The sequence below is a fragment of the Solanum tuberosum genome, unplaced genomic scaffold (genome assembly GCF_000226075.1).
Source record: "Solanum tuberosum cultivar DM 1-3 516 R44 unplaced genomic scaffold, SolTub_3.0 scf00115, whole genome shotgun sequence".
Lineage (NCBI taxonomy): Eukaryota > Viridiplantae > Streptophyta > Magnoliopsida > Solanales > Solanaceae > Solanum > Solanum tuberosum.
The window spans coordinates 339,441-353,761 of NW_006239044.1; the positions used below are offsets into that span (position 1 = coordinate 339,441).

General features: G+C 32.8%; 2 protein-coding genes across 2 annotated transcripts; one reads left to right on the forward strand and one right to left on the reverse strand.

The window, feature by feature from the left end:
* Nucleotides 1-3,332: 3,332 nt before the first annotated feature.
* LOC102593026 (polygalacturonase At1g48100) lies at nucleotides 3,333-6,536 on the reverse strand. The gene is made up of 7 exons (XM_006350252.2): nucleotides 6,252-6,536; nucleotides 5,403-5,534; nucleotides 4,829-5,056; nucleotides 4,694-4,738; nucleotides 4,404-4,611; nucleotides 4,087-4,277; nucleotides 3,333-3,927 (listed from the first exon to the last, which is right to left on the reverse strand). Exons 1-7 carry the CDS (start codon nucleotides 6,483-6,485, stop codon nucleotides 3,535-3,537), a joined length of 1,431 nt encoding a protein of 476 aa, XP_006350314.1. The 5' UTR covers nucleotides 6,486-6,536; the 3' UTR covers nucleotides 3,333-3,534.
* A 1,630-nt stretch (nucleotides 6,537-8,166) lies between these two features.
* LOC102593361 (histone deacetylase HDT2-like) lies at nucleotides 8,167-9,215 on the forward strand. Its single transcript, XM_015309972.1, has one exon. It carries the CDS (start codon nucleotides 8,241-8,243, stop codon nucleotides 9,111-9,113), a length of 873 nt encoding a protein of 290 aa, XP_015165458.1. The 5' UTR covers nucleotides 8,167-8,240; the 3' UTR covers nucleotides 9,114-9,215.
* Nucleotides 9,216-14,321: the final 5,106 nt, after the last annotated feature.

Genomic DNA, 14,321 nt, shown 5'->3' on the forward strand with positions numbered 1-14,321 from the left:
GGGAAGTCTCGATCCACGGACACAGACCACGGACCGTGGTCTGATCTACGGACCGTAGGTCTGTCCGTGAGTCGGGACTTAGCCAATTTTCTGAGCTGGTTTGGGGAGGGGTTGCAGTGGTGAACCACGGACCACCAGCACGGGCCGTGGTCTGACCTACGGTCCGTGGATGGTGACCGTAAGTTGCACCTGCAACTTCTCGAAATCTGTATTTTTGGTCTGTTTCAAATACGGGGTGTTACATCTTACCTAGTATGAAATTTCTGAAAGTCTTATACTTGAGACCTAGAACTCTAGCAAGATTAATTACTTTGCTATATTCATCCACAGATTTGTGAATGGCTGTAAGACCATCACATATGCCTTTGAATTCCTTAATATATTCATCAATCTTTTTGGTTCCTTGCCTAATACTTTTGTTGTTGTTGTTTCAGTAGGAACTCCTTATCTTTCGTTGCTTGAACGTAAGCTTCTTCCAAGCATTCCCACATATCCTTGGCAATTGAGCAGCCTACAATCAGGTGCATGCTTTCTTCTGTCAATGTGCCTGAAATCCAACTCCTCCGTAACATATTTTTCCCCTCCTAGTGATCAATATTGTTGTTGTCTTCTGCACCCTTCTCAACTGCTACAACTTTCTCAGTAGTTTGTCCAGTGGAACGAGTACCTTTAGTTGGTTCGCTCTCAGTGATGAGGTAGGTTAATCTCATCACCTGAATCAACTGAGATATTTGTGTCCTCCATTTAAGATAATTTGTTGGCTTGCAAAAAAATGGTGAAGTGAGGAGGTCGATATAGTGTTAGTAGAAGAGGTCATTGCAATTTGATATTGTGGTTATTCTGGTTTTGATCTAATACATACTTTAAAGAGTAGAAACTTTAAAGATCTGATACCATGTAGAAATTTCACGTAAGGACTTAGGAGAAATCAAGGATTATATTGATGATTAAACTGTTGAGTTACATACTCCTCATATAGGAGAAGAGTCGTATACTAGCTATCTTAGGAGTCTTACTACAGTACAAAATATATTGTTTGCATGAGTAGTATTACTATAACTAAAATACCTTATCCCAGTCGACTTTATCCCCATACACAATACATCAGCTTAGTCGTACATAATTTAGTATTTAGTAGTCTAGTCCTAGTGTGACTCTAACTCTACAATAGTAAACTCGTTAGACAACTTCATTGGACCTGTTCCATTGACATGTTCCAATCATTAGCTTCCTTCATATTCAACAGTATGTGCCTCAAAATTGCCTGTTATTATACAGAGTTTCTACAAAACAACTCTCACAGAATAAAGCTTTTCATAAAACACTTATTAATTAAGTGTAGGAAATTGCATCGATTGCTCATAAGGGAAGTAATAGTAGCATGTACCATTGGAATGTAATAATCATGGAAAGCATTCCAGGAACATACTATTTACATGAATAATGGACAACAAATACATTCACATAAAACATACAATGTACTCAAATTTAATTTGAGAAATACCTCTCAAACGGACTCCAATTCTGCAGTGATCCCAAGTTAATTACTAAAATTTAGGTGGACAATTAGTATTGCTTGAAAACTTATGTCACTTTCTAGGTTAGAAAGAGCTCTATGTATAGACACTTCTTTTCTTGTCCAAAATGTAGATAAAACAGGCTTCTTTCCTTCTCTATCAAGAAATAAGATTCTGAGTACTAATTAAATATGACAAAACACAAACCACAAAATTAGTTACGAAAATAATTCAAAATTCTTGTCTGAATTATTCTTACAATAATAAATTACAAATCGTTTCATTAAAAACTTGTAATTGCACTCCTCCATTTATATTTTGAAATCCTTCATTAAACACTTATATAATTTCTCATATTAAGTGTACAAATTCTAATACATAAATTAAATTACTTACGAATTTAATCAAGGATTAATTTCATCTAGTGCACTGCTTAACTTTATTTCTAATTTTGTAAAATAATACGTAAAATGATATATAAAATATAAATTAATAATATATTATATAAAATAAAATAAAAAATTATTATATGAAAATAAAAACAAAATTCTTGAATAAAACTTAACCAAACTTATGAGATTTGCTAATTAATTAATAAGAGATATATTGGAAAATATGTAGATATGGGAGGGATATCTTAATCTTCAAAAAATAATTCCCTGCTTATTCTTTTTTTAAGAAACAAAAATTTTTAGTTTCTTCCCAACAGTAGAAAAACTGCTTTTGTTTTCATTTAAAAGCAGTTTTAAGGATTTCTCAAACGCTTGATTTTTCAAAAAAAAAAATGCTTTTTTCTCAAAAAAATATATTTTTGCCCTCCCTACAACAATACCAATCAGGCTCTTAGTCTCTTTGATTATAGAGTTGTAATCTAAAATAGTTCTTTGAAGTTGGTGAAGTTTGGTGAAATCCTACGAGGTGTAGGTGGTGGTTTTCTTCCCTTGAGCAAGGAGGTTTTCCACGATAAATCGTTGTTTATTTTGTTGTGTTCTATTTTTGCTAATTTAGGTTCTTGTTTTGGGTGGTTAAGGTTTCCACAAACTACATCTTTGTCTTGCTTCGATTTCTTGTACAAAATACATAAAAACTATCAAATTAACACAATTGTTGCTTAAGAACTTCCATTTATTCATAGTTAAAAACGTCAAATGTGTCGTCTAATGTCGGCACATCAGTAAATATCGTTTGTTCCTTTACTTTCTTCTCTCTAGATTGTTCTTTATTGGTCTAACTATTTTGATTCAAGGAGTTGGTCCCTTGACGTTTGGTGGACTAATAGGAGTCAACATCCTTTGATTCTGGGCTTGATAAATGTCCCTCCTTAAAAATTAAGGACAAATTTATGGCAAAGTATAATGGAAGGTATATTTGAACAAAAAATATAATGATAGGTATATTTAAATCAATTTTGTCAGTTAAGAGAGATATTTAACCCTTTTTCCGTTCGTGAACCACACAAATCCGAAATTGATTGGACTGTTGCATTTCTTACCCCTTTATTTACCAATTTTTAGTCTCCAAAGTGATAGATTATTTGAAGAAACAATTAATGTCTGGAGACACAAATCCTGGAGCTTTTGATTGTAACTGGTTTATCATGGTGGACTTAGCTTATAAGCTACAGATTCATGTGATATGTATTAAGAAATCCACTAAATATCTCTAAATATTTTATGGTGAACTCAATAATTATTATATATTATTTCGAGGTTGTGATGGAAACTCATAAACTACAATTTTTGGACCTGTCTCTGTTAGCATATAGTATAGTGGAGTAGTCATTCCAACAAACACCAGAAGATAGTTTTGCACGAAGGGAAGTGTCTTAACATACCGTATACTGTAGAAATCTTCAACAGAGGGAAGTAATGCTTGTAAAACAAGACATACTCTATGTTCTAATCCTATTAAGAATCAGCACTCATGTTCTATATGGTGTAATAGGGGTCAGCAGAACCTTTCCGGCCTCACAAATGAGCACACAAAAATAAAAAATATATATGTTGACTCGTGCTGCTTAGCATTGACCATAATTAGCTTGAGTCGTGCTGCTTGATGGCTTACCAACTTGCAGACATTGAATTGGAGGGACGGTAGGAGTATACAACTCTCCGAAGGTCTGCCAACAGTATGGTTCATACATATGGTATTGCTCTTGTAATGGCTTTAGTTGGATATCGGTCAGGGTCACGTCTACACATGGCATACTGTCGCTGCATGCAAGATGCACCGGTTTTACTGTATAAGTTCCTGTTATTTTTTCGTAGTTAATTTCTGATAAAGCCACTGCTGATGTCTGATTCGGGCATTTGCTCTTGTCACAATAAAACTGATCAATTACAATTGGTATTTGGACTTCAGAAACTTGTATGTTTGAGAACATTAGTCCTTGCACAGACCCTGATCCACCCTGCACACACAAAATGCTTGTATTTTTTTACAATACACTTGGTTGTATGAATTCTCCGTATCGATCAAAATCCTGGAATTAGTTAATAAAACCTATCCAACACAAAACTAGATAAAATGGTTATTGGAATGTTGAGATTATACATAATGGTATCCATACCTGCCATGTCTTAATCCTTACGCCATTCATTGTGTTATGCATAATGATATCTTTCACAGTGACATTTGAAACACAAGCTTTAGTGTTATCTTTACCAAGCCCTCCAATGCTTATTCCATGTCCTGGTCCACAATTTATATTGTGTATATAAACATTTGAGCATCCAGTTTGTATTGAAATACAATCATCTCCTGCATGAACCAAAAATGCGTGATGGTGAGTGTATTTTCCATCATTGGAACTGCTAATAATTAAGGACATCGATCTCTTGATCTAAGCAAAAATCGAGGAGTAATTAGAAAATTAAAATTAATTACCGCATGAAACATTGGAACTGCGGATAAGGATATCTTTGGAGTTCTGTAAGTGGATTCCATCAGTATTAGGACTATCACCAGGGGATGAGACGCTGAAATTGTATACCGATACCCCAATGCAGTTGTCAAACTTGAGATGACATTGTGGACTATTCTGAATTGTAATGCCGGTGACTGTCACATTGGAACTTCCATAAAATCTAAGAGCCTGCATCACGTACAACAGTATCGCGTTAAAAAATTCACACAACATATGTGGCTTGAACGTTTTTGTGGTTGGTAGTCCTTACTGTTGGCTTAATGCCTGGCATTCTTCCACCAAGGGAACTGTTTAGCTGCCAGAAATTTGACAGTGATCACAATTAAGGAATTGAATAGGGTACAACATATGTAGACGAAACAGCTTAGGATCGAGCAAAAATTACAGGAATCGGAAGACTTGTCTGCATTGTGTTGTTTGATGGGATAATTAATTTTGATTCCTCTTCTGTAGGATCATCAAATGGGGTATCATGCCACCAAACTGCACCATTTCCATCAATCTTGCCGCTTCCTTTAATTGTAATTCCAACTAGTTTTGTGAAGTCAAGCCATTGCAAAATGTCTGAACCCCAAGCTTCAGCATCTGCTGGAGCTATGATCGTACCATCTAGCTGCAAAAGATATAAGGGGAAGTGGATATAAAACAGGTATTACTGTAGACATCAAAATTTTGTGGAACTCTACAACACAAGTTTAATTTAAGTTCTTGGAAGCTACTCTATCCTATAAAGGGTAATAGAGACATTTTATATTCCATAAACTCTTGTGATGCTGACAAGATCAGATGAAGATGTGGCTAAAGTCTTCTCGACATTAATCAAATACTTCAAGAAAATCCACAAAATCCATTCATGGAGATCAAAGGAGGTTCGAGAAATAGGCTACTAACAGCCCTCGAATCACGGAATAATCTTAGAAGAGAGGAATCAAGGAGATTTGTGTAGAGAATTGAGTTACCTGAAAGAGAATGTTGTGCTGACAGTATGGGCCAGAGAATGAAATGGGTCCAAGAAGGAATACATATTCTGATGGGACCAACATTGTTGATGCTTCTACTTTACAAGCAGCTGTCCATGCCGCTTCGAACGCCTGGGTTTCATGTCAAGGATTAGCAGTTTAAATGTTATTGTTGTAAAAGTAGAAGTTATAAGCAGAGTGTAAAAGATGGTACATATGCTATAATGACATTTTGAGAACCAATTGCAAGTAAACTAGCATAGATTGGTAACTTACAAAATGTGATAAATGACACTAACTAATCTCAGGACTAATTCAACATTACAATGTACAATTGCGGACCCTTTTCATGAAGACAAAAGGAGCTCTGTTCACTGAACTCATCCTTAAAGTCCGATCACTGAACTCACCCTTATTCGCGAGGTAGGTAGGTCTGGATCACATATCGGAACTTCCTAAAAATCCTAACTAGGTCACAATCAGTGTTATCAAAGGCGTAAAGCCAAACATAAAAAGCTCTGAGCTTTAACTGTAAAGGCTAATGGGCAAGTACAGTATGGTTTTTAATAAAGGAGTAAATGGAGAAAAAAAAATCAAGCATGTATGTGTAGTTCAAGACTACTAATTATAAGTATTTGGACAGAAAAATTACGATAAAGTGAAATATTAATTGTTTGGTATCGCCTCTTCAGGGTTATCCTCATTATCAAGGAATTAAAATCATGTCTTAGAGCCTTAATGAAGACCCTAAAGCATCCACTAAAGAGGCAAAGTGATCAACATATTTTTCGCCTAACATAAGCGCACATTTGACAACACTGATCATGATGGATAAAAATTAAAACTTACCTTGGTATCGTCGCTCTTTCCATCCCCTTTGGCACCATAGTCCCTAACATTAAAAGTGGTGGCTGAATATCCTTTGCTTGGAGAATTGGTGAGCATTTTGCTCCCTTTCTTCTTGTACAGAGAAGTGGAGGAAGTTGTGATTTGTCTGCCTCTTCTGGCATTACATGTTTCTGACAAAACAAGAAATGCAATGATAAGCAGAGATATGAAGCTTCTCAAACTAAAACCTGTCATTTTTGTCTAATGGACACAGGGTGTTGAGGGATTTTAAAAGCTTTGGGGACAGTTGGGTGACTAAATTTTCTTTAAATTAGCCTAAAGGAGCTAACTTGTGATTTATATAGAAAGGAATGTACAAAGTATTAATGAGAACTGTACAAGGATAAGCCAAGATTCTTTTAAGTGCTTTTTTATTAATTACACATGTCTTTACTTTATGTGATTTTTGGTTGGTTGATAACTGTTTCCTCTTTTTTTGGCATATGGAAGTTTAAATAATAAAATAAAATAAAATAAAATAAAAATACACAAAGTTTATTGGGACAAACTGAACCACCAAAACCAGTTGCCAGCTTATATTAATCGTCAATAATGTAGAAGGTAGAATAACATGTTATCATGCACAAACATGCATATAATCTATTTATTCAAAAAGAAGAAAAATCAATTATGATTTGGTTGCTAAAGTTTTTGTTTAACCAAATCAAAATGCAGCTTAAGACGATTCACGATGCTCAAAACCAAATTTAATAAATTATAACTTAAATCAAAACATAAAATTATGATTTGATTCTAGTTAGTTCTTACCATTTAGACCCATGATCTTTAGTGTCAATTAATTAACAACAATTAACATTCTTTGTATATATCCCTAAAGCCTTTAGCGACATTGAATCGAATGACACGTTACTAATGTTGGTAAGACTTTAGCACTCTTTATTTTAATGTGTATATATATTGACGCTAAAAGTTAATTTTGTTATAGTGACCTCACTTTAATTTGAGTTTAAGTTATATGCATTATGGTCTATAAAATATTTACACAATGAAGTTATTTATTAGGTAATTATAATTTATTGGTAATCTTTCAATAAACATTAGTCTCTCCATCCTAATTTATTTGAGTTAGTTTGACTTGACATGAAATTTAAGAAAGAAAGATAAATTTTTGAAACTTTTGATCTAAAGTAAGTCATAGATGTTTGTGTGATAATAAAGCATTTCATTAAGATTAATGAGTATTTTTAAAGTTAAATTGCATTATTTTGGAACTGATTATAAAGAAAAGTGAGTCATATAAATTGAGACAATGGAAGTAATTATACTAAAATAGCACCCAATAATGTAGTCTAGTGATCAGTGAAGTGGTTGAGAGCTATGAAATCTTAAGTTCAACTTCCAATAAAGACAAAAAAATAATATTAGGTGATTTTTCCTATGAAGTGCACAAAAATTGATCCGAACAACATAGCAACTAAAAAAATATGATGAAGTAATAACTAACTTGCTATTACAATTTAAAGTTCACTAATAACATAAAAAGGTCTTTGCATTGTCATAGCTAGCCTGAGGCATGTCAAGCGACATCCTTTCTTCAGAAAATTATACTGTACAAATAGATCAAATTTTCATTTTATATGTTGTTGGGTTTTGGATCTTTAAGATTTAAGGGGTCGTTTGGTTTGAATACAAATTATGTTGGAATTAGTTATGTTGGAATAAGTTATGTTGAAATTAGTTATCTTGGCATTATTTCTTATTGATTGTTTGATTTGTTTTACTAAAATTAATAACCATTGCGTACTTCCTAAAAATAAGTGGTTTGATTACAAAAATACCCTCTTATTTATCTTTTTTGTAAATTATTTTTTTTGGTAGAGTTTTAGTTATTCAATCTTAAAAACACTCTATGCTCTTCGCATAGCAGTCTTCTTTGCTCTCTTACTTCGCCCCCAATTATTTTGAGCTTTTTCAAACAAACAATCATCAATGGAGTTTTGGGGTGTTGAAGTGAAAGCAGGACAAACACTAAAGGTTAAGCCTGAGCTTTTCAAGCTCATTCATGTTTCCCAGGCTGCCATCGGTGAAGTGAAGGATGTCAAAGAAGCCAAATATGTTCCACTACGCCTAACTGTTGGAGATAACAGTTATGTCATTGGAACTCTATCCGCTGAGGATAGACCTCAGTTGATGTTTGACTTGGTCTTTGAAAAGGAGTTTGAACTTTCACATGGATGGAAGAATGGGAGTGTGCACTTCATTGGATACACTGCTGATGATCCTTGCGGTGATGAAATAGACTCTGGAGATGATGTTTTTTCGGCTGAAGAGAATGTTTTGGAGGCACTGAATGGGAAACTTGAGGCTGATGTGAAGGATGTAAAGCCTGATGCAAAGAAGTCTGCACCTGTTAAGGATGAGAAAAATGCTAAGGTAGCTGAATCAAAGAAAGAGGCGGAGTCTGATGAAGATGACTCTGATGATTCTGATGATGTGCCTCTAGGCATGGAAGGGATGGATTTTTCTGGTGATTCTGAGGATGATGATGATTCCGAGGAAGATGATGATTCAGAAGAAGAGACACCTAAAAAGGTTGAGCAGAAGAAGAGACCAGCTCCATCTCCTAAAGTAGCTCCTGGCTCTGGCAAAAAAGCTAAACAAGCAACACTCGACAACAAATCAGGCGGTAAGAAAGGTCCAGCCACCCCTTTTGCTAAGCAAAATGGTAAACCTGCATTCAATGGTAACAACAAACCAAAACCTCAGTCCCCAAAATCTGGTGGTCAGTTCTCTGGCAACAAGTCTAACAGCAAGAACTTCAGTGGCCAAAAGAATTTCAAGGGCAAGCAAGGAAGGAAGTAGAGGGCTTGAAAGATCTTTTTGAAGAGCAAAGATTTTATTTTTATTTTTACTTTTTAGTTTATAGATGTTTGGTCTCTATGGTTTAAGCTATTTTCCTTAAGTTTTAGTAGGTCAATTTTTGATGAATATTTTTGTTAAAAAAAAAAAGAGAAGAAAACCTTAAAAACAAAACCTCCTCCTTATTTAGCTTAGTTATTTTTATGAATGAATTCCTATAAATTTTATTTGTGCTCAATTATGTGCCAATTTTGGAAGTGTCAATACTCCATGCTAAAGAAAATAATATAGTGTGATGAGAAAAACTCTTTTACGTATCACATTTACTATAAAACTGTGCATAAAAAGTGAAGCAACTTATGACTCAAAATTTAGTAGCGAATGTAACATATAATATGCCCTACATGTACTTGCTCCCAAATCTGCTCAACGTATAATACGTCCATATTTTACTTCAATATCTTCATCTTTGAAGCCTCCAAACAAATCCATCAAAATGTTGACAATACTAAAATCAGTAGTGCTCTTTTAATGGGAGTTCATAATTAAAGGATTTGAAGGGTAGTTTTTTCATTTAATAAGTTTATTCAATGACAAATTATGATGGGATTATTATAGGAAAAATTGTGCATTATAGCAAATTATTAATTCAAAATAAATGTTATAACTACAGTTTTATTTAATTCCAATTCACAGCGAACTCTCTTGTCATTCGCCTCTCTCCCTGAATCTCGCTCGTCACTCTCCCTCACCTCTCTCACTTTATACAAACACAAATGTATAAATTGTGTTTGTGTTTATGTTTGTCTAAAGCGAGAGAGACTGTATATACAAATACAAATCCATAGCTACTTGTCTTATACACTTATAATTATACAAATACAAATCGTCCCCTGCCCAGTTCTCTTTTGTCTTTCTCTCTCTCACTTTATACAAACACAAATTATACAAAATACAATGTATAAGTTTTTTTGAATAAAGCGCGAGAGAGATTTGATATACAAATAGAAATGTTTTAACTCGATTCAATTATATACAAATTCAAATTTTATGCAGATATACAGATACAATCATTGATACATATACATAGTAGTTACATATATACAACTAGGTAAATTACCCGTGCTTCACACGGAATTGAACTATTTTATTAAGCTTATGTATGATCATTCGGTAATATTCGTATTTTTGATACATACACTACATTGTCAAGAACATTTTATCTCAAGGCAAAGCGTTCCTCCGAAATTTTAAAGTGCTACATTTTTTTAATTTTCTTTTTTGTTGCACAAAAATTATGAATCATAGAGAGATTTTAAGTATAAGAAAGAAGTCTAAGAAAATCTCCATGGAAATAGTTCTTTAGAAGTAACGAAATTTTCTAAATTCCAAAAAGTTATAAAGAACAACATCAGCCGTTAAAGAAGAGACCAAAAAGCCTCGAACAATAACACTACCAAGTAAAGTGGAACATCACGTCCATACAAGAACATAATTAACTAAATTAAAATGGAGGACCTTCGGCTCCTTTCTGATGAACCTCCATCAATCTCTTTATTATTATAGTATGTTGCATCATGTATATGTCAAAAATGACCCTAAAATTGGTAATATCATAAAGGTTTTTCCTCATTGTCTCATAATAGTCATTATTATTGCTTAGGTTTCATATCATCTGCCCCAAGTTATTTGGAATTGAACCATAGTTACTATTATGGTTATAGTATGCAGTTACAAAGAATTAATGTAATGATCAACCTAGCAGTAGGTTGCATTTGAATGAAATTATTCACAACTGGATATTCTGAACCAAAATTTTGATACATAACATATTAAAATCTCACAGCATAATTTTGTGAGTACTTGAACTCACAAATATACACAAATAATAATAAAGACGACCTTACTTTCCTAACAATCAAGAAGATAAAGGCATGTTGCTTAACATAATTTTCAAAAAGATAGTATGTCGGGTTGTATCCAAATTTACAGTTCACAAATTTAATTGAAAGAAGCCAAAAGAAAGAGTTATCACTATAGCAAAAATGATCTTTAATGACAATTAATAGCTTAATTACCGCTAAATATATATTTTAAGAGGCAATTAGTACTCTCTATACATGTCTCTGAAGTTTATAGTGACATTGAATCTAATGAAAATTAATTAATATCTGTAAAGGCTCTAGAACTTTTCGTTAATGCACATATTTATTGTCGATAAAAAATATTTTTGTTATAGTTTATTTTGGACATCTGTTAGTTTCTAGAAAACTTGATCTCTTATCATGCTCAAAAAGAAGAAAGGGAAAAATATGGCAAATTAGTCAACTTGCGATAAAAGAAGTGGAATAATTATTTCTATACTAATATTCTAGGAAGAGTGAAATGACATACAAAATGTTTGTACCTAAGATAAAAACAATCAAAATAATATACTAACTGTGGCGAGTAAGAGAACAATCTATTTGGTTCTTTTAACAAACTTCACCATTGGTTCCGTATTAGTTATCACATATATATTTGTTGTTGTGTGCTATCAAATATAGCACAACCCACAAACAATTTTCGCAAAAAGTATATGAAGAAGCATGTAGAAAGGAACAAAGAGAAGATTAATTTTCAATCATCCTAACTAGGATTTTTAACAGAGTTCAAACAAGTCACCAAAATAGCAAAAAGAAATTGCAATAGTTACATGAATCACTATGACTTACATTAAAAGATTAAGTTTCATGAAATAGGAGGAAGAAAACTTTGACGAATGAAACGCACTTCATAAGAAGCTTAACTAATATATTTGAATTTGACTCCCCTAGAGCGGAAAAAACCTATAAATAATAGTGGCAGAAATAGAAGTTTTGTATACTGAAGAACTAAATGTTATGAATTCAACCATTCCAACAGCGTTATGAGTTGTGGACTGAGAGGCGCAAGAGTAATAATATCGCATTGCAATTGAAATCATTTTTTTTGTTTATTCTTTCTTCTTTCGGTGTCTTGGAATTAAGTGTTGGATTTTAAAATGTGTGAATGAAAAATGAAGAATTGTGACTTTTGTGAAGAGTTGTGATTTTTGTGAAAAGTTATGACTTTTTTGTAAAGTTCTAACTTTTCAAAAGAGTTGTGAATTTTATGAAAATTATGACTTTTCTGTAGATTGTGACTTTTAAGAAGGGTTAAATAAGAATAGTCGCAACTTTTCATAAAAGTCACAACTTTTCATGAAAGTCACAACTCTTCATATTTCATTCAAAGCTCTAATAAATGGCATTGACCCTCAATCTATGTTGTACCACCCCTAGACAAAAAAATTATTAACTCAAATCACCAAAGGTAAAGTAAGATTATCGAGAAATGGTAAACTAATGCATGGAACAATGCAAGTATACATAGGATTAAAGGAGAAGAATTCACAATTTCAAAATTAAAAAGAAAATTCTCAAGGTATAACTATTATATAATCATGGGAAAAGGGACGGATTTACCCTCGAACTTTAATAAATGGTACGTATATGCTCTCCGTTATACTTTGCGTCCACATATGCCCCTGCCGTCCAATTATAGGTACACATATACCCCTCTCACTAACGGACCCCTAATTTCTTACACGTGTCTTAACCCTATTGAACTACCCGTTTGATCCTTTTTTTTTAAACCCATAACCCAACTATCCGCCCCATAACCCAATACCCACCCAATTTCCTCTAAAAAGATCCTAATTAAAACATCCAAATTGACACACCAAAATCCGTCCCTTTTCCCTAGTCGGAGGTCCCCGCGTATTTCACACACCAAAACCCTAGTCGTCGCTGCGATTCCAGTTTGTCTTCGTCGATTCCACCTTGTCTTGTCGAATCTTTCGTGTGTTCTTCGATTCAACTTGTGTTCGTCAAAGGTACCCAAATATCCCATTCAATTTCATAGTTTTCTTGTTTTGCTGTTTTCGATTTGCTTTCATATATAGTAAATAAATCTGTTGTTGCTGTTTTTCCGGTAATTTTCTTGTTGTTTCTTTATTTATTGTGTAAAATATGCATTTTATAGTGAAAATCTTTCTAGGGTTCACGTTCTAGTTATTGGATTAAAGATTTATTTATTTTTTGTTTTATGTGTAAATGAAGTACACTTTATAGGGTTTCACTTCCAGAAAATGAAGTTCACGTTTCAGTTTTTGTGTTAAAGAAATGTTTTTTTTGTTTGTATGTGCCTTTATGTTGTGGACCTTTAGTTTATGATTTGTTGGTTTGGTAAAGTATAGTTTCAACTTAACTAATTGACTTACTTAATCCTAATGTGACTTATACTCACTGTTACTTATTTACTAATTAACTTACTTATTTATGCTTACTAATTGACTTTCTTAACTCAATGTGACTTAATTAACTAACTTACCTCCTAATGTGACTATCTTACTTTATGTGACTAACTTACTTAATCAAAATGTGACTTACTTAATCCTAATGTGCTTACTAATCCAAATGTGACTTACTTAACTAATATGACTTTCTTAACTTACTCAATGTGACTTAATTAACTAACTTACCTATTTTAATCCTAATGTGACTAACTTACTTTAATCCTAATATGACTTACTTAACTTACTTATTTATGCTTACTAATTGACTTTCTTAACTCAATGTGACTTAATTAACTAACTTACCTATTTTAATCCTAATGTGACTTACTTAACTTACTCATTTATGCTTACTAATTGACTTTCTTAACTCAATGTGACTTAATTAATTAACTTACCTACTTTAATCCTAATGTGACTTACTTAATCCTAATGTGCTTACTAATCCAAATGTGACTTACTTAACTTACTCATTTATGCTTACTAATAGATTTTCTTAACACACTGTGACTTAATTAACAAACTTAATTACTTTAATCCTAATGTGACTATCTTACTTTATGTGACTAACTTACTTAATCAAAATGTGACTTACTTAACTTACTTATTTATGCTTACTAATAGATTTTCTTAACACAATGTGACTTAATTAACAAACTTAATTACTTTAATCCTAATGTGATTAACTTACTTTAATCCTAATGTGACTTACTTAACTTACTTATTTATGCTTACTAATTAACTTTCTTAACTCAATGTACTCACTGTTTTATACTCACTGTTACTTATTTACTAATTAACTTACTTATTTATGCTTACTAATTAACTTTCTTAACTCAATGTACTCACTGTTACTA